Source organism: Symphalangus syndactylus, chromosome 22, assembly GCF_028878055.3.
Source record: "Symphalangus syndactylus isolate Jambi chromosome 22, NHGRI_mSymSyn1-v2.1_pri, whole genome shotgun sequence".
Lineage (NCBI taxonomy): Eukaryota > Metazoa > Chordata > Mammalia > Primates > Hylobatidae > Symphalangus > Symphalangus syndactylus.
Genome location: NC_072444.2, coordinates 65,620,491 through 65,641,476, shown reverse-complemented (window position 1 = coordinate 65,641,476; position 20,986 = coordinate 65,620,491). Strand labels below are relative to the sequence as shown.

Sequence of the window (20,986 nt, the reverse complement as noted above, 5' to 3'; positions counted from 1 at the left end):
AAGCCCCTATAGTAGTCAAAATCAAAAATCTCCAAAATTTATTTTCCTTTCACATTTCCATGAAACTGAAATTATTTTAAAAAGTAACTAATGGAAACCAATTATTTGAAAGAAATTCTATGAGAGGAATCTAATACTATGATCTCTTGCCCTGAATCATATTCTCATGGCTTTGATTCACGTTTGCTTCATAAAACTAATCTACTTTCACATAGACACTGTTGTAGCATTTAAACATACATATTAGTATTTTCTCTCTCCCTTTTTTCTCCCCCTTTCTCTGTTTCCTTAACAGTTAGCAAGACTGTGAAAGTTTTCCTTTAAAAAATACTTATTCTCTATCAATATGTGTGTGAGCATGCATGTACAAACACAAATCTTTTCTCTGTCCTAATCATTCTGTGTGCTAAATTGTTTACATCCATTATCTCACCTAATGTTCCCAACAAATGTGTACTATAATAGTTTTTATTTTCAGATGAGAAAATGGGGCTTGAGATTAAGTATGCAGAAGTAATTGAGAAATTCCAACTGTGATCCAAGTTTGTTTTACACAAATGCATATACATTACCACTATTTAATATTGACACAGTTATCTAATAACACTTAACAAATGTCAGTGTTTTATATAGGAAGTTCCACTCTCATCTTTCTTCCCTTTTTGCCATACTCTTTTAGCATATGTAATTACAGTGTTTATAAATATAATGTTTTGAACAGTCCTCTAATCATATTTGTAATTTCTGTTTTCTGTAACAGACTATATTCTTTTCAAAAATAGAAGTCATGGTGAATACTTTCTTTACATCATTTCACATTTCCTTAAATAGACATAAATTTTTTTAAAAAAGAAGATGGATTAATTGAATTTTAAATTTTGTTGTAAAGGATTGTTTCATTTTACAAGGTAATTTACCAAATTCCTATTTTCAAGGATTATACAGAATAACAGAAGAGTCAAAAATAATAAAACTATATATAATTAAATGAAGAGAAAATTTATTTTTTTACCATTTCATAATTTTACCATTTATCAACAAAATATTGTCAGACTGGATAGAAAAACGTACTGCAACATTACTTTCTCTTTTTGATTGCTGCTGTAAGAGCAAAGGAAATTTTTCACTCCCTCTCTGAAGGTTCAAGTGTCCTCAAATAAACTGGCAACAAATTAGCTAAGAAAAGGCATACAGGATTATTAACGTGCAAGTGTACATGGGAGCCATACAAAATAAAGAATCAGAGGGCCAGATGGTTGAGGCTTATATACCCTCTTCATACAGGAGAGGGAAATGGGGAATGTAAGGCATTTTGAGGAGTGGTAAATAATTTTCAGGGGAATTGAATGAGCTCAAAGAATAGACAATGTCCTGGGCCAATGTTCCTCTGACCTCTGAGTGGGGTGGCTATAATTTCCAGAGAGGTGAAGGGAAGAACCTCACAGTGAACAAACATTGTCTTATGCAAATAAAGCCTCTCAGAAAATCTCTCAGAGCTTCCTTCAGAACAATAGATGAAAAGTCTGTCTGAGTGTGGTGATGAGTCTTTTTTTGTCTTTGTTGTTTAATCATTCCTGGTTATTTAATGAGACTCCAAGGGAGGGGTTTTCAGACAATTGTGGTTTTTTTTTGAAAGAAGTTTTCTTCAGTCCAGTAAGGGTACTTCCAGAAAGAGAGCCCCTCCCTTGTGTTTGGGGCAAGGAAGAGAGAAACAAGAGAAGGTTAGAATGTTCTTGAAAGGCAGCTTCCATGAACTTTCAATTTCCTTTAATTCAAAAAAGTGCTCAGCATGCCAACGTGCCATACTTTGGCATATTATTCTCTGAGCCCCAACACTGTCTACATCCATCAACACTCAATTCTAAGCTTCTGAAATTTGTTCCTCTTCCACTTTTCCCTTTCACTTAATGGAATCTCTATACACCCTATCCTTCCCTCAATCGGAGATTGATGAAACAAGAAACTGACGGTCTCCTGAGATTCTATTTTTTACCTCATTTTTTACACCCAGTCCATCAGCTAGTCCTGATAATTCTACCTTCAAATTATATTTTGAATCAATTCACTTCTCTCCTTTATTGCCACCACCATACTCTAGACCACTATCATCTATTCTGGTCTTTTATATAACCACTTAACATGCTCATATTCTTACCTCACTATTGTCTATTCTCTGTATAATAGCCACAGTGATTAAAACAGTATATCCACTAAGGCAGCTGCTGCAGCAGCAGCACTAGAAGCCAAAGCAGATGAGAAGGCAGCGATTACAGGCAAGAAGCCCGTGGTAGGTAAGAAAGGAAAGAAGGCTGCTGTTAGTGTTAAGAAGCAGAAGAAGCCTCTGGTGGGAAAAAAGGCAGCAGCTACCAAGAAACTAGCCCCTGAAAAGAAGCTTGCAGAAAAGAAACCTACTACAGAGGAAAAGAAGCCTGCTGCATAAACTCTTAAATTTGATTATTCCATAAAGGTCAAATCACTTTGGACAGTTTCTTTTGAATAAATACCTGATTATACAGGCAGTGAGAAAAAAACAAAACAAAACAGTATATCCACATAATAGCCACAGTGATAAAACAGTGTATCTGTTTTATCTGGTACAGTATATCCCATATACATACTGATTAGACAGATATACTGTCTCATCACTATTGTTGTGGGTTTTTTATTCCCCTAATTCGGCAGGCAGGAGTGTTACAGCTCTTTTCCTCCTGCCACATGTAGCTTGGCAAGCAGGAGCGTTACAGCTCTTTCACTCCTGCAGTTCAGCGAACTCCAGGCTCTTGTCCCATGACCAAAAGGAATAAAGTACATGGATATTGGAGAGGGAGTAAGGCAGAGTAAAATTTATTGAGTGAATGAAAAGCTCTCAACAGCGAGAGGGGATTTGAAAGTGGGTAAAGTGGGTAGCCTTCTCTGAGGCTGAGTCTGGGGTTTTTATGGGCTTCAAATGGGGGAATTCTTGCTGATTGGTTTATGGGTGGGCTTGGAAAAGGAATCATTCAATAGGTTAAAGGCATCATTCAGAAAGAACCAATTAAGAGAGAGTGGGTAAGACATGGATGGAAGTTCTTACTATGGTTCATGGATTCGACCCAGAACTGGTAGCCCGGTTTTCAGACTTTAGACTGCCCTGGCTCAAAGGTTGAGTTTTACCAGGGACCCATTTCTGGCTGCCTGGGAATTTGTCTATCTCCTGTCCCTGTGACTATGGCTGTATATATTTACTATACATACAGAATAACATTTCTCCCCTGCTTAAAAGCCACCAAAGGCCTATGCACTTCTTATTCCCTTAGTATAAAATCCAAAATAATTCTCTTACCCTACAAGACCCATAAGATCACCTCTTTGACTTCCTATTTCTCCCCTCTCCTCCTCACTCACTATATTTCTAATACATTGGCCTTATTTCTGTTCCTCAAATAGCCCACATTCTTTTCCCTGTTAGGGCCTTACCATATGTTGTTTATTCTACTCGCCATGCTCTTTATACCGCTCACCTCATTCTTCAGTTTTAGTATAAATATCACTCCTCAAAGTGCTTTTTTCTGATCACCTTCTCTAAGTAGGTCAGTCACCTGCTATTCTCTCTCGTAGCAATTTTTTTCAAACTATTTCATGAGTCATAATTATATATTTATGCACTTATTTAGTCTGGCTCCTCCACTGGACCATAAGCCCCATGAGGATAGATAATACATCTGTTTCTCTTGTGACTTATCACTTATCCAGTGCCTAGCATATGGTAGGCACTCAATAAATATCTGTGAAATGAATGACTGAAACAATAGCATTATTTCTTTTTTTTTTTTTTTTTTTTTTTAGAATTCTTTTCTGGACAGACTGGGATGCAAATTTTCCTCGCATTGAATCTGCCTCTATGAGTGGTGCTGGCAGAAAAACCATCTATAAAGACATGAAAACTGGGGCTTGGCCTAATGGACTAACTGTGGACCACTTTGAGAAAAGGATAGTGTGGACAGACGCCAGGTTTAAAAAATTTCCTCTTTTCTGGATTTTTTTTTTTTTTTTTTACTTTCCTCAGATAATATTTACAACATTGGAAAGTGTCCTAACATGTCAGTATCATGTATACATATATTAAAATTGGAGGTTTTTTTTTTTTTTTTTTGCTTTCCCCAAATCAGATACAGACTCATAAAAATATTTATAAAATACCTTTTTTTGTCATTTAACTGAGTTACATGATTATGTCTCTGGACTAGTTGAATGAGCTTTGACAAACTACTCATGTATTTATCTTTCTGTAGGTCAGATGCTATTTATTCAGCCCTCTATGATGGAACAAACATGATAGAAATCATCCGAGGTCATGAATACCTTTCCCATCCCTTTGCTGTGTCTCTATATGGGAGTGAAGTCTACTGGACAGACTGGAGAACCAACACATTGTCCAAAGCCAATAAGTGGACAGGGCAGAATGTCAGTGTGATTCAGAAAACCAGTGCACAGCCATTTGACCTTCAGATATACCATCCCAGTCGCCAGCCACAGGGTAAGTGCTTGTTCACTTATGGATTAACCACCCAGAAAGTATTATCATCTTAATCATATATTATTTGAACTATAAAATAACTTCTATAAGTTCAAAGTTATTGACATTTTATGCATACTCCATGAGGGAAGTGGTTTCAACCTTTATTTTAACTAGTTTATAATTTTTCCTCTTTCCCTTTTTATTTTATTTACATATAAATATTTAGGGGCATCTTAATTCCTAAGATGCCCCTGTATATTTATTTTAAACTAAATCCCCTAATTTTTAGATTATTACCATGTAGCATATTGGAAAGAGAGGGGTTGGTACGTGAGAAAGGGTGAACCATTTGCTTGAGTTCCTCTATTTTAAGAGAAGTGAGTTCACAGGCCCATATGTGCTACCTCTCCCCATGTATTCCACCTTTTGGTTCAACAGTGAACCCCATCTTGGTTTTGTGATTGTGTTTCCTCCACTCAATGTTTGCCAGATGTTCCTATCCTAATTCTCACTTTTCCCCCGACTGGGATACCATGAGGTATCCCATTTGGTGTAACATCAGCTCATCCTTTTATACTTTTTCCCCATTATATGTGATGTAACCCTTGGAAATCTCATTTGAATTCAAACAATGTCCCCTTTATTAGCATATTTTCATTTTAGATTTATGATTCTTAGATGATAAGCTGTCTCTTGCATCTTCTCCTTCTCTTTCTGTTTCAGTGTGGAATAAGCAGATCTTCTAACTCATTGGCATGTTGGGCATTTGTTCCACACATCGAGCCTTATTTTTAAAATTTGTATTATAGTATCTTTTAGACTTGACTAAAACCAATTACCTCTCTGGTTGACAATATCACATGGCTATTCTTTGTCTTTCTTCAGTGTGTTGCCTTCATTCTCCCTTGATACTGTTTATTCTACCAAAATCTCATCTGCAAAATTTTCTGTGCCCTTTCTCTGACAATCTGATTGAATCTAGTTATTTTCCCAGATACTCTCAATTTCTTAGTTTCTATTTTCTTATGTAATTGATCCTTCTTTGCTATGTGGGAGTTTCTATACATACTGGTTTCTATACATACTGCTTACATAGGTGAGCAATAACTTTAATTTTTTTATTCTACTCTTGACTTCTTTCACCTTATAAGCTAAAAAGGTTGAGGACATTATAGAAAAAAAATATAGATTAGTCATTTTTGCATTTAATAAGGATTTAGTAGATATATTGAATTTGACTAAATTTAAATAAGGCAGGAAGTTATTATTCTGACCAGCAATGTGCCACTAGTATAATGAAAAAATACGCTTCTCTAGAATTTCCTTCAACAGAGGAATGCCTAGCTGTAAGCAAACACTGTAGATGACAAGCACTTATAAGATATGAATGGTTTTGATTATTTCAAGTGCAAAATTATTTACACAACTGTATTTTTGTCCCTCAGATTGTTTGGCATTTTGTAGTAATAATAATTTGTATGTTCAGTGCAATCTAAATGAACTAGACCATGAAAAATGGCCTTCATCTAAGTATTGCATCATCTATGTATTGCATCATTCCTCCTCACCCAAAATAGGATCAATGTCCTTTATTTACTAACTGCACTGTCTAATTCGCCTACATTGGCATGACCCTTAGTAAATTCATAGAACAGGAAGAACCATGATACTCTCAAGCTTTCCTGACATTTATGCATATATAGAAATGAGACATTCATTGTCATTTTTTGGTTGGGGAGAGGCATCCTTGACATCTTTACTTAACTCAAAATATGATTTATATATGATTTTTCCTCTTTACATAAAATAAGCAAGATTTTACTATGTGGATCTAATTTAACATATTTTCCCAGGATTGAGGGCAAATATTCTAGTCTTTAAATACATTTAGAGAATATCACCTATGAAAAGAACTTGCTATTTCCTAAACGAAATTCAGTCAGTTTCCAATTTTGAGAGTGATCAGAGAACATTCTACTTTTCCCCATTAAAAGGATCACTGAGCATATAATAATCATTATCTGTCCTGTTTATCTGCTTCAGTGAAGTAACACTTCCACTGCTAGGGAAAAAAGATGCAGGAACATATTGACTATTTTATTACTGAGGATAGAATTAAAATGAAAATGGTGACAAAGGCTCAGCATTAACACAAACGCAATAATAATAGCCTGTATTCTGGTGAATAATAACATGATGTTCATGAAAAAAATAATAAATTTTAAAAATACATGACATTCAGTACTATAAAATTGAAATATATCTTTCACAAATTAAAGAAATAAAGGTTACAAATACTATCTGACATTATCTAATCCTCCAAGTAGGAAATTAATAAAAGTTTTAGCACCAGTTTTCTTACAAGTAAGTATTCATTATGCACACAAAGTTCCAAATTGGTTATTGGACATTTAAGCAGAATATTTTAGAAATATATTTTAGATCTCTTTGGTTTTTAATGTTGTTGTTATACGGGATTAGAAAGAAACAAACCACAGCTTAAACATATGCAATATGAAGGGGCAGTAGTGGGTATTTTAAATATCAATTAAAAAACTTACAGCATGAGGGAGCCAAGCTTAGAATTAATGGCATGGCCTGGGTTCAAATCCTAAACATATGATTTATTAACTGCATGATGTTCCTTTCATCATTAGCATAGTTTTATTTAAGATTCATGAGTCTCAGCTGTTAATGTGTTATTGGATATTATTGGCAATTTATTTAACCTCTGTATCTGCTTTTTCAAAATGGAGATAATGTATCTAAATCATAGGATCTTGTAAACGTTGAGTTTAATCACCGTTTAACACAATGTAGGTTTTTCTTTAAGTTGAAAATATATAATTCACGAAGCCATCTAATCTAGCTATATTTTTATCAGTGAAATACAATTATTAATTAAGTTTCAGGTATATTAAAAAAACAATAGCAACAACAAAACTCATTTACAATAAACACTTTTTGGGTCATGTGTTAGTTTTTGTTTGGATAATGAGATCTGGGATTATATAATGAAGCATTAAATAAAAGTGGTTTGTGATTATGACTTTGTAGTGTAAGTGTGCACTTATATCATTTTTATTAGTACTTTACAGGTGTTAGTCTCAATGTGTGCAAAGACTTGCAGGAGCAATTCTCCATCTGAGACTCCTTCTCACATGTACCAATTGTAAATTCTTATACTAGCTCAAATTTTACCTCCTCTCCATTCATAGTTAACACCATAAGGACTCAGCATTTAAAGCCTGTATGGTTATTTATTTATTTATTCATTAATCGTTTCCTAACCCTGTCTTACGTACTTGCCTAGATTATAAAATATTCAAGGAACAATGTTTCATTTATTTCTTTGTGTCAACTATAGAGTCTAGCTAAGTCTTTTATAACAATATTGATAATTATAATAATAGCAGCTTACTTGATTATCATTGCATTTCCATGAGAAAAATTGTTAGCCATCCAGTTTCACAGATGAGGAACCTAAGACAGAGAAATACGAAGTAAATTGCTCAAGGTCTAACAGCCAGGGGATAATCATTCTATGATCTGAACAGAAGTCTGAAGCCAAAGCTTTTGTCTTACTCACTGCACTCTACAGGCGGAAGACATTAAATGCACATATATTCCTCTTGGAATTGTTGCATCATATCACCAGATGGCAGTAGAGAGTCATGTTTTCTTGACATTCTCCTTGGACAAACTTCCTTACCTTCCTGGAGTTTATAGTCTAAGAGGAAGAACAGACTAAATTAACAATTAGGATAGATACAATCATTGTTACGATAGATGTATTTTGAATGTAAGAGTATAGTAAATGTGTTTTAAAAAGTAGCAGGGTGTGGTACTAAAAACAAAACAAACATTGGGATTAGCTAAGTTTAATTCTTCCTTCATGTCACTCACTAGCCATGTTACCTGAGGCAAATTACTAACTTGGAAGGGTTTTATTTCCACATTTGCAGATCGAAGCAGCAAGTAAGGAAAGAATAAATCAGAGACAAGATTGGGCAGGGGTCAGATCATGCTCACACTCAAATAATATCCCTACAAAGAAATATACAGTTTTTTCCTCTGGGATAAATGGTTCCAATGATGTTAAACATAAGTGTGCATTAAAATTAATGGAGGGCTTATTAAAACCCATATTGGTGGGTGTTACCCAGAGATTCTGATTCAGTAGGTCTTAGGTGGGGTTTGACATTTTGCATCTTTAACAAATTCCCAGGGGATATGATGCTGCCTTCAGAACCATTCCTCTAAGAAAAGGAGAAAAACATTTAAAAAAAAAATGGTCAAAGGAGTAAAAAGAACAGATTTGCACGATAGAAATTTATAAAGGATTGGTTGGAGAGACAGGATTGAAGTGTATATGTGTGTGTATGTATGTATAGAATATATATATATATGTGTGTGTGTAACATATATATATATACACACACACACACACACACACAGAGATAGTGAGAGAGAGATTGATTTTAGAAATTAACTCATATGCTTAGAGAGGCCAAGAAGTTCCACAACCTACTGTAGGCAAACAGAAGAACCAGGAAAACCAGTGGTGTAACTCAATCCAAATCTGAAGGCCTAAAAACCAGGAAGGGTAGGTGGGTAATGGCATAAGTCCAGGACCAGGAGTTCACAGGCCCGGGAACCAGGAGTGCCAATTACGGAGTGTAGGATAAGATATATATCCCAGCTCAAACAGGAAACAAACTTGCCTTTCCTCTACCTTTTTATTCTATTTCGGCCTTCAACAGATTGGATGATGCTTCCCTGTAATGGCAAGGGTAGGAAACTTTTAAACCAGTATACTAATTCATATACTCATCTCTTCCAGAAACACACCCAGAAATAATGTTTTACCAGCTATCTAGACATTCTCTAGACTAGTCAAGTTTACATATAAAGATAACCATTACAGGAAGCTACTTCCGTAGATCAGGAGGTGGCTGATGCCAAAATCTGGGAGATGCTTGTAGGTGAAATGATCTCTGATGAGATATACTTAGAGGTGAAATCAATAAAAAGTAGTGATAGAGATTTGAGTGAGAAACCTGGGGAAAGGAGGAAGAATATGGGATGGCTTTAAGAGAGAGGGTCAGCAAATATATTCTGTGAAAGGCCAAATAATATTAATGAATATCTTAGGACTTGTGGGCCATGCATTCTCTGTTGCAGTTACTCTGCTGCAGTTGTAATGTGAAAGCAGTCATATGGGAAATGAATAAGTGTGGCTGTGTGCCAATAAAACTTAATTTCTGGACACTGAAATTTGAATTTCATACAAGTTTTATGTGCCATGAAATAGTATTCTTCATTTGGGTTTTTTTCCAACCGTATAAACAAGTTGCTCACCAGCCAGTATTAGCCTTTAGGCCATCATTTGCAAACACTTCATTTAAAGGATTATCTGAAAAATTAAACTTTGGAATGTGCGGAATTTGAGATACTTCTGGGATACAGTTGAATATTTAAGGCTAAAAAGAAAGGAAGGTTTGGTCTAAAACTAGAACTTTCGTAGTTATTCAATTGTAAATTGAAGGAAAAGTGTGGATAAGATTTCTTAAGAGTGTTACAGAAAATGAAAAATGGCAAGGATAGAGCATTGGAGAACTGCAACACTCAAAAGGAAGGCAAAGAAGAATGCTCGGAAAAAGTGCACCAACAGATTTCAGGACAAAAAGAGAAAGCGCGCGTGCGCGCGCGCACACACACACACACACACACACACACACAAACACGAAAGGAAGAGTTTCAAGCTAACACTAGCCAACAGTATTTGCTTTTGTAGAAAAACCAATAAAAATAAAGACATAAATGCATTCGTTGGGTTTGGCAACCTGGAAAAAGGTCAGTGAGAATTTTAGTGAGAGCAATTTCAGTGGGTTTGTTTGCATATGTCCTCGTGATCCTAAATATGTCTGACATTAGATATTAGTATAATTTTCAACTCTTTTTACTACAAAATATAATTTGCTAAATAGAACTAGATTGTTCAGTCAAACAGTAAATTCCCAAAAAAATACCTTCATAGCAATCAGCTTAGTCTAGGGCCAGATTGCTTGGGTTCAAATTCCAAATTTGTCAAATCCTGACTTCTAGTGCATTAGTATTAGTTTGTTTCTCTACATTAGTATTTGTTTGTTTGCTTGTTTGTAAATCTGTAAAATGGAATTGTGATAAAGATTAAATACATTAGTCTTTCTCTTTGTTTTTTGAGATGGAATCTCACTCTGTCTCCTAGGCTGGAGTGCAGTGGCACAATCTTGGCTCACTGCAACCTCCGCCTCCCGGGTTCAAGCGATTCTCCAGCCTCCGCCACCCAAGTAGCTTGGATTACAGTCACTTGCCACCGTGTCCAGCTAATTTTTGTAATTTTAGTAGAGATGAGGTTTCCCCATGTTGGCCAGGCTAATATTGATCTCCTGACCTCAGGTGATCTGCCCTCCTTGGCTTCCCAAAGTGCTGGGATTACAGGCGTGAGCCACTGCGCCTGGCCACATTAGTCTCTTTTAAGCAATTAGAAGATACCTGGCAAGTACTAAGCACTTTAAAAGTGTTTGTTAAATAAATTAAATAGATAGATTAGACAGACAGACAGACAGACAGACAGATAGATAGATAGATGCACAATTCTCTTACTTTGTTTTACACGTTGCCACCAAACTCTCCTCCCCCACCCTGTAAGGGAGTTGTTTGTAAGCATGGAAAAAGGGAAGTGTAACTCTTCCTTTGTATGCTTCTCTACCACCCATCTGCCATGTCATCCTTCTCTGTGTCCTCGCTCAGCCCAAAGGTTTTTTCTTCATCACCACTCCAGGTGCAGGGTTAAGTTTTCTCATAAACCCAGAAGGAATCTACCACCCTGGGTTTTTCTGTTTTCTTTTGTATTTCTTTCCTTAGCTGCTCTAATTGGAATTAAAAAAAAAAAAAAATCATTCAAGAACATGATTGTTATTTTAATTACAGAGTGCTGCAAACCCTTTATCTGTTAGATTTTCACCGATTATGTTTTTTTCTTTTTGTAGAAACTTATATTTCATGTAAACAGAACTTGGTTTAAAGGGGTCTTAAATGATTGTTGATAAAAATAGTACTATTTTTGCAGGAACATTTAAGTTTACTTTCAAAGTCAGGCTACTGACTCAACTGCTCCTTTTAAATTTTATTTTGCAAACCATAGCAACTGGTAAATATACAAACTGTTTTAGATAATAATATGACATCCTTTTAAAAAAGAATCAAAACCCAGAAAAAGAAAGGAGTAAGACATTGAGAGGTTTCTCCACAGTTACAACAATAATTAGATCAAATATAGTTATACCAGTTATACTCTAACTCAGTCTCCGTTTCACATCCCTGTTTTATAAGACATCCATGAATTGGCCCGCGAATGAACGAGTGAAAAATCAGAATGAATTGCTTCAAGTAGAGAGGTTGTGTACGGTAGTAGTTAAAGCCTGGACTCTGGAACCTGAATCTTTCATCTTTCTGTTCTCCTTTTAATACTTGTGTGATCTTGACTGAGTCCTTTTTACCTTCTCAAAGTTAAGTTTAGCCTTTGCAAAATGAAGGCAATTTTTTTTTTTTTTTTTTGGAGTCTCGCTCTGTCACCCAGGCTGGAGTGCAGTGGCGCAATCTCGGCTCACTGCAAGCTCCGCCTCCCGGGTTCACGCCATTCTCCTGCCTCAGCCTCCTGAGTAGCTGGGACTACAGGCGCCCGCCACCACGCCCGGCTAATTTTTTTTGTATTTTTAGTAGAGATGGGGTTTCACCATGTTAGCCAGGGTGGTCTCGATCTCCTGACCTCCTGATCCGCCCACCTCGGCCTCCCAAAGTGCTGGGATTACAGGCGTGAGCCACTGTGCCCGGCCAGGCAATTTATTTTCATAAACAAAGGTGACCATTAAGAGGAATAAATAAAATAATGCTTATAAAACACTTGGCACATTTTCTAGCATAATATGATAAAATAAATTGTTTCTTTAACCTTTAAAATCATTTTTTTTAAATCCCATTGTCCATTATAGGAAAATTGCAAGCTGTTTCTCAAAAAGTAAGTTTAACATCGAAATGATTTAAGTGCCTCCAATTGCATCAGAAAAATATTTCTATAGAAAATTAAACTTTTCTTGACAACATCTATGAGAAAACAGGATAATCTTATTTCACAATAAAAAATGTTATATTTTAAGAATATTAGTGATACTCCTTCACTAATTGGCTCCTTAAAGGACAAAGTATCACTTACAAAACCTGAAGGATGAGGGATTTCATATAGGACTATTAATATTTTCAGTTGGAATTATGGGGAATATGATTTTCACATGATAAAAGGTTTTTTTTTTCTTTTTTTTTGTCAAAAAGAAATACACTCAAAAACATGTTTCAGCTTGGTAGAGGTGAATCTCAAATATTTGCAGGTTGCTTAAATTATTTGCTTCCAGAATTTACTATATTAAGATCTAGGCCAGTCCCGATGGCTGACACTGGTAATCCCAGCACTTTGGGAGGCTGAAGCAGGCAAATCACTTGAGCTCACAAGTTCAAGAGCAGCCTAGGCAACATGGTGAAACCCCGTATTTTCAGAAAAAAAGAAAATCTAAATAGACTGGGTAAAGATAATGTGGTACATATACACATGGAATACTGTGCAGCCATAAAAAGGAATGAGATTATGCTCTCTGCAAGGACATGGCTGGAGCCGGAAGCCATTATTCTCAGCAAACTAAAGCAGGAACACAAAACTAAACACCACATATTCGCACTTGTAAGTGGGAGCTGAACGTTGAGAACACATGGACACATGGTGGGGAACAACACACACTGGGGCCTGTGGAGGGGTGGGGATAGGGGAGAGAGAGCATCAGGAAGAATCGCTAATGGATACTAGGCTTAAAACCTAGGTGATGGGTTGATCTGTGCGGTAGACCACAATGGCACATGTTTACCTATGTAACAAACCTGTACATCCTGCATAGGTACCCTGGAACTTAAAATAAAAGTTAAAGAGAAAAAGAAAAATCTAACTACTTGTCATATAAACTAAATTGCTCTTTCTCTTTCCTCTCTCTCTCTCTCTCTATATATATATATATATATAAATATATATTACATAGAAAATATATTTTTTTTTAGCAGAGTTGATAACGTAGGATATAGGTTACACATGTACATACATACATACATACATAACACATTGTATTGTTCTCCTCACTGTTTATTCATATGTAGCAGCATCTCTTTATTTCATATATTTATATACTATCGGTATGAGATTTATGTGCTCTGACATGTATCCTATCTTAAAATGTGGAATCCCTAGTTCTACTCCAAAATCAGGGCTTCTCAATATCTGCACTTTACACATTTTGGGCCAGATAATTCTTTGTTAGTTGTGGGCTAGATAGTTCTCAGCTACACTTCCTGTGAATTGTATGGTGTTTATTAGATCATTCACCTCTATTCACGAAGATGCCAACAGTACTCCAAGTCATAACAACCAAAAATGTCTCAATTTATTCCCAAATGTTTCTTGGGAGGCAAAATCACCACCATCTCCACAGATTGAGAACCACTGTCCTAGATGGTTTTTTAAAATATTGTGAATATAGAATCATTATAAAAATAGAAACTTCCCTGATATGTTTTTTTTTTTCTTTCAAAGCATATAACAAGTGACATTAACAGAGAATAAATTAAGATACCAGAAAGACATGTCATCTCTTTAGAACAACTGAAAGTTAGTTGGTATTTTAAGACACATTTCCCCTATAAATGTAACATTATATTACATATATATTTTCATCCTTTTACACCAAAAGCTGCGTACAGATAGAAATGATTTTGTGGTTTTAAAAGTTCTCTCTGTAGAGATACCTGTAAAAGATCAGATAAAATTTTTAGACATGTTATATTCTACTTTATACAGTATAAAATTAATTCATAAAGTATGACATAATTTGAGGAATGTAGCTTCCTCATAAATAATACTGTTAGAATCTGGTGAAAGTAAAGCATGCTTTACTTGCACATATTTTATGTGTATATATTTTAAATAAGGAATTCACTCAAGTTCTTCAATGTGAAATGTTAAACTTATCACTTGAAGATGTTTGTCATAGGGAAAATAGGATTTGAGATTAGTGTTTAACTGCAAAGTACTTCTGAAAACTCCTTTCTTTAAAACTATTAAGTCCTTTCCTAAAGGAAAATTACTAATAAACATTATTTTATTACAAGAGTAATTGTTTTCATACAAATAAGGTTCATTAACAGGATGAATATTAGTTACTATCAAAAATGACTACATGGGAGGGAGAAAAATCTTTCTCTGCCTAACAAATTGGATCCTGGCATTCTGCTTTGAGCATGGTTTTATTAGGTAAACACATACACATATTTTATATTGCATGAACATTTATGTGTATTTTATTTGGATTTATTGGAAAAACTAGTTGTTTGGATTTAAAGTGGTTTTTCTTTTCCCCGGTGAGAAATGGACTATAATTAAATACAGTTTGAATCAAATGTGAAATTATATTTAATGATATTATTTTTCTTCCCGGAGCACACATCAGGCTTGTGTGATTGCGCAATTAACATATTTCTCCTATAAAGTATTGTAGTTATGCGTTATTTAATCTTTTCACCTGAAGCTATGATGTGCTTTAGAAAATTAACTTTCTAGATTTTTAGATTGCTGCAATTTTAGAATATATACTCACATACATTTACGTACATGCATATGAATCCAAATGTCCCTACCTCTAACTCAATAATAGATACCATAGAAATTTTAGGAAAAAAACAATGTGTATATGTGCGAGTGTGTGTGTGTATATATATATGTGTGTGTATGCATATACATATATATCTTAGTTTCCACCAGCATATCACTTACCTAGCTCGGAGAGTCACAAAGTATAACCCTCAGGCTAAATTCAGCCCTCTGTTTTGTAAATAAAGTTTTATTTTCACACAGTCACACCTCTTCATTCACCTATTGTTTTATGGCTGCTTTTGGGTTATAGTAGCAGAGTTGAATAATTACTATGGAGAACATAAAGCCTGCAAAAGTCCAAATATCTACCATCTGGTCTTTAATAGAAAAAGCTTGCCAACCACTGATTTAGCTAGAAAGACCAACACATACTAATACAAAATATATGAACAAATGTCACTAACTAGAAAATAGGACAGCAAGCAATAAATTGTCTAATTGCCTTGTAAAAGCAATAATTATAACCAATATTTCGTGATGAAAGAAATCAGCATTAGCTGGCTTCATTAGAAAATGTTTCATGGCAGAAAGATGAATTGAGCTGGGACATGAAGGAAGGTTAATGTAAAGATACTGATGAAATTCTAGGGGAAGGAAAGTACATCATGTGGAGGTGGAAAAGAATAAACTATAGATATTCAGGGAATAATGAGGAATACATTTTAGTGTGTACACAATGTGTATGTAGAAGGAAAGTGGTAGATGAGGCTCGGAAGATAGATTTGTGTTTTTGAAAGAGAGGTGGGTATATTTGCGACAGTATCACAATGTACCAGATACAAAGCCATAGCAATCATTCAAAGGTGAGGAAATGAATTTGGAAACATATTGGAAGAGTAGAGGTAAAAAGAAAGAAACACATATTAGAGAAAATCTGTACAATACTTGAGAAATGATGAAATATGGCAGTGAAAAAGAAAGAAAAAATGCTTTGGAGTAAAAATTTTCTGTGTTTGGAAGGTCTATGATTTCTGTTTTGTTTTTTTAGTTGCTTGCTTTTAGAGACAGTCTCGCTCTGTGGGCCAGGCTGGAGTGCAGTGGTCTGATCATAGCTCACTGCCACTTCAAAATCCTGGGCTCAAGGGATCCTCTTATCTTGGCCTCCCAAAGCCCTGGGATTACAGATGTGAGCCACCATACCTGGCCTTGATAACTTCTTTAACAAAAATAAACACAGTGGATCAGAATAAAGAGCTGGAGGGTAAATGGTAGTAGCAGGGAAACCAGCCTGACTAGTGCTGAGGAGTCTTGGGGGAAACATAAGGCCGGGCGCGGTGGCTCAAGCCTGTAATCCCAGCACTTTGGGAGGCCGAGGCGGGTGGATCACGAGGTCAGGAGATCGAGACCATCCTGGCTAACACGGTGAAACCCCGTCTCTACTAAAAAATACAAAAAAATTAGCCGGGCGTGCTGGCGGGCGCCTGTGGTCCCAGCTACTTGGGAGGCTGAGGCAGGAGAATGGCATGAACCCAGGAGGTGGAGGTTGTGGTGAGCCGAGATCGCGCCACCGCACTCCAGCCTGGGGGACAGAGAAAGACTCCGTCTCAAAAAAAAAAAAAATAATAATAATAATAATAATAATAGGAGATAAGGCCGACACTTTGTGAGGTAGACTGTGGAAGCCATTCAAAAAAATTTTTTTTTTTTTTTTTTCCAGTAGAGATGGGACCTACCTGTCTTGCCTAGGCTGGTCTCTAACTACTGGGCTCAAGCAATCCTCCCGCTTCGGCCTCCCAAAGTGCTGGGATTATTGGTGTGCCTGGCCCCCAATTTTTAAACCAGATATGATCAAGTATGTGTTCTACAAAGATAACTGTATGTAATGCAGAGATACTAGATATCAAAGATTAGTTGGGAGTTTAGTGCAACAATCCATGCAGGAAATGGAGAAAACCTAAATTGAGCCAGTGACCATAGAATTGAAGAGAATTGAGTACCAGGTTAGTGTACAGAACCTTAAGCACCTTGGGGTAAGAGCTCGTCCACTATTATATCTCAGCTTTTTTTCACAGTGTTTTAAATGACTAGGTGCTTCATAATGTTTTATTCAATGCATAAATAAAAGGTGGGGGTTATTACAGGTATATCTCTAAGGTTTTATATTTCATCAGTTTGAGTTTAGATAATATGGGCTATCGGTGAACCCAGTCTGCCCAGCTGTATTTATATTTCATCTGTTAAGATTTATTATAGCACTCCATTGATCAATGGCTTTCCCATCTTTTGAATACAAATAGATGGAATAGGCTTGGCTTTGGTAGAAGTTTATAGTCTCTGTAATCATACTGGATTTTGCAGTAGTGTCTCTTATGAAATAGTTACTTACTATCTAATTATAATAGATACATATTATAAGGCTTTGTGGGCCATGTGGTGTTTATTGAAGCTGTTCACTTCTACTATTGCAGTATCATAACAGCCATGGCTAATATGTAAACCAATGCACATGGTTATGTTTCAGTAAAACTTTATTTACAAAAACAGTCAGTGGACCAGATTTGTCTCTTGGGTTACTGTCTGCTAATCCCTGCTTTCTATAAAAATGTGAGTATTATGAACAGTATTTTTAAATTTGGTAATTGGAATAGAATAGGTAGCTGTGTTCAAGCACTTGTTTGGAAAGAAACTTTGAAAAAATATTGTTAAATCCTTTAAAGTGAGAAGAGATGAAAATGAAAAGTAAGAATCCTTTGTGGATTTTTCATTCTGTGAAGCACAAAATATTGTGAATTATACATTACAGTGTTATCATTAATAAGATATTGGGCTGGAGGACAATGTAATTTTTTCTTTTAGTATGTACATAGAAACTTAATATCTCTGCTTTTAAAAAGTTTTTTTTTTTTTCATAATTATAGGTTCTTAAGAGTTGGTATGATTCTGGCCTAAAAATAATGATGTTCAAAGTGAAATTCAAGTACCTACCGCTAGACTGTTACGGATTATGCCCTTGATTTTCCTGAGAAATAGCATTTCCTATGCTAGTGTTTTTGAACAAACTTTTTCTTCCTTCTTCTCTTCCCTTTCACTCCTCTCTTTTTTCTTTTCTCCTTCCTCATTTTCTTCCTTTTTTTTTTTTTTTTTTTTTTCAGGTATGGGGGAATTTGAGTTTTCTCTTTCTATCTACCTGACTAGGTAAACTTGACTTGAGATATGACACTTAACACTGCCTCTTAACTCACTCCTCCTCCTGTCCTGCAACACCTTTCTGCTTTCCCTTCCCACCTACTTTCTTGCTTCTCTAGCTTGCGATTCCTTAGGGACTTCAATTATTATAACAGACAAAATCAAAAGATAACAAAGAACAAAATAAGAACTACTTACTCTGTGTGACAAAAGAAGTGCACTAGAAAGGAATCGCTGGAACAATAGCTTCTACTCTTTTCTAATATCTTCTGTTCTTAATTTTCTTAGGAGAATGAGTTTTTTGTGAGTCTCTTATTCTCCTTTATTATTATTTATTTGTTTTTAACAAATAAACATTATATATTATATTATATTATTATTATATATATTATAATATATAAATAAAATAAATTTATATAATATAAATTATTATTATTATTATAACAAATAACACTATTACTTTTATCATCTTGATGTAAGGAATGTTAAAAATTGCCAAAAGCTGCATTGAATATTTATCAAATTCAGTTCATTTCTCATATCCTCTACACTTTTATTATCTCTTTGATTTTTATTCTTTGTGTTTTAAAACACCACAGGACTGCTATTTACTTCTGTAAGAGGGAGCAAATACCTTTTCTCTACCCATCTCAGGTTCATGGCTGAGGTCTGTAACAAAAGACAGATTAACCAAAAAAGTACACAAACTTAATACAAGTATTATATGACCTAGGAGCCTTCTGAGGAAATAAAGACCTGAAGAAATGGTTAAAATCTGGGTGGTTTTATGATAGGAGGTGTGATCTAATGGTAATAAACTGGGGAAACTTAGCAAGGCCTGTTTGTTCAGATTCTTTTCTGTGTCCCTGTGTCTTCAGAGATAAGGATATTCCTTTCCTCAGGGCTTAGGAAGGGCAGGTCTACAGGAGAGTTTGTGACCTGCTTCAGGGGAGGTCAGAAATTCCTTTCTAGCTTTCAGGACCTGTTTCAGGAAAGAGGGGTGGAGGGAAGGTCACAGAGACCTTCCTGCTTCTGTCATTTTCTAATGGGCAAAGGTGGCATATTTTGGGCATGTATCAACCCTATCGCTACTTCGAGCAAGGGGACATGGTTGGAAGATACCACTCATGGGTTGAAAGCTAACATTTTCTCGATGGGGCTACAAGAATAACACTTTTTTGCCTTCAATTTGGTAGCCCAGTTCTAATGACTTTTTTCCTACTAGCTAGACTCTATAAAAATAAGATTAAAGATACTAGATAAATTAAAATCTTATCCAAAAGACATGATGACAGAACAAGAAACATAAAATTCAAAATGTCTCAAGACATTCAATGCCATCACAGAATGACATTGAGCTGCAAAATTTAATATTCTGTTCTCAATTTGAAAAATCATAAGTCATTTATACAAGGGAATTGAGGAAGTATGTACATGTGGAGCAGTCCTCAGCCACGGAATTAGTTAATACAGAAAAAGTAACAAAGAAGATGACTTAATCATGAAGGCAGACGGACGCTTCTTCACGTGGGCCTCTTTTGAAGAAGAGCACGTGTTTGAAGGAAAGGTATATATGTTAACAGTAGTTTCCTAGGGAAGCCTTTAAAAGTGGTGTGCCAAGGCAAGAAGGGAAACTTCATGGTTGGTTAAGGAAATAACATCTATTGGAACTTCCAACGTCTGGGTTATAGTCTATCTCAGTTTATTTTATATTAAATTCACTAATTATTCCTGGTTGCTCCTCAAACTGACTCCTTAAAAAGTCTCGACTTCTTTTTTGTTTGTTTGTTTTTGAGATGGAGTCTCGCTCTGTCACCCAGGTTGGAGTGCGGTGGCGCAATCTTGGCTAACTGCAACCTCCGCCTCCCGGGGTTCAAGTGATTCTCCTGCCTCAGCCTCCTGTGTAGCTGGGACTAGAGGTGTGTGTCACCACGCCTGGCAAATTTTTTGTATTTTTAATAGAGATGGGGTTTCATGGTGTTAGCCAGGATGGTCCCGATCTCCTGACCTCGTGATCTGCCTGCCTTCTCCCAAAGTGCTCGGATAAGAGACATGAGCCACTGCACCCGGCCACTACCTCTAAGCAATAGGATGCATACCATTTGTCTAATAGAGAATTGATGGAGTTTTCTTAGTTATCTTTGAAATAATGTTTTTATTAATGTAATTGCTGTGTATGATTGTCTATTATTGTCATATTAATCACCCTACTAATGGGTTCTATGTAGGAAACTTTACTTTGAATCATTAGGTGAATAACCCCTGTCAACCTCAGAGGTTCCCGAATACATTCTTCCTTCTTCACTGTTCATATTTCACTGTGTAATTACAGCTCCCAATCCTTGTGCAGCTAATGACGGCAAAGGCCCCTGCTCCCACATGTGTCTAATCAATCACAATAGGAGTGCTGCATGTGCGTGCCCCCACTTGATGAAGCTTTCTTCAGACAAGAAGACCTGCTATGGTAAAATACTTACAGTTCTAATAAAAAATAAAAACAAAATTGAATTCTTTCAAATTATATTAGCATTCAGATTTTACTCATATTAAAGCAGAGGAAGTTTTTTTCTGTT

General features: G+C 35.7%; 1 protein-coding gene across 2 annotated transcripts in view; it reads left to right on the top strand.

The window, feature by feature from the left end:
- The window catches only part of LRP1B (LDL receptor related protein 1B), a 1,943,477-nt gene that overhangs the window by 1,283,513 nt on the left and 638,978 nt on the right, over positions 1-20,986 (top strand). For both annotated transcript variants that reach the window (XM_055261032.2, XM_063631317.1), the window contains exons 26-28: positions 3,826-3,990; positions 4,272-4,516; positions 20,746-20,877. In XM_055261032.2, coding sequence (XP_055117007.1) covers positions 3,826-3,990; positions 4,272-4,516; positions 20,746-20,877 — 542 coding nt within the window. The remainder of the gene's footprint in view (positions 1-3,825; positions 3,991-4,271; positions 4,517-20,745; positions 20,878-20,986) is intronic.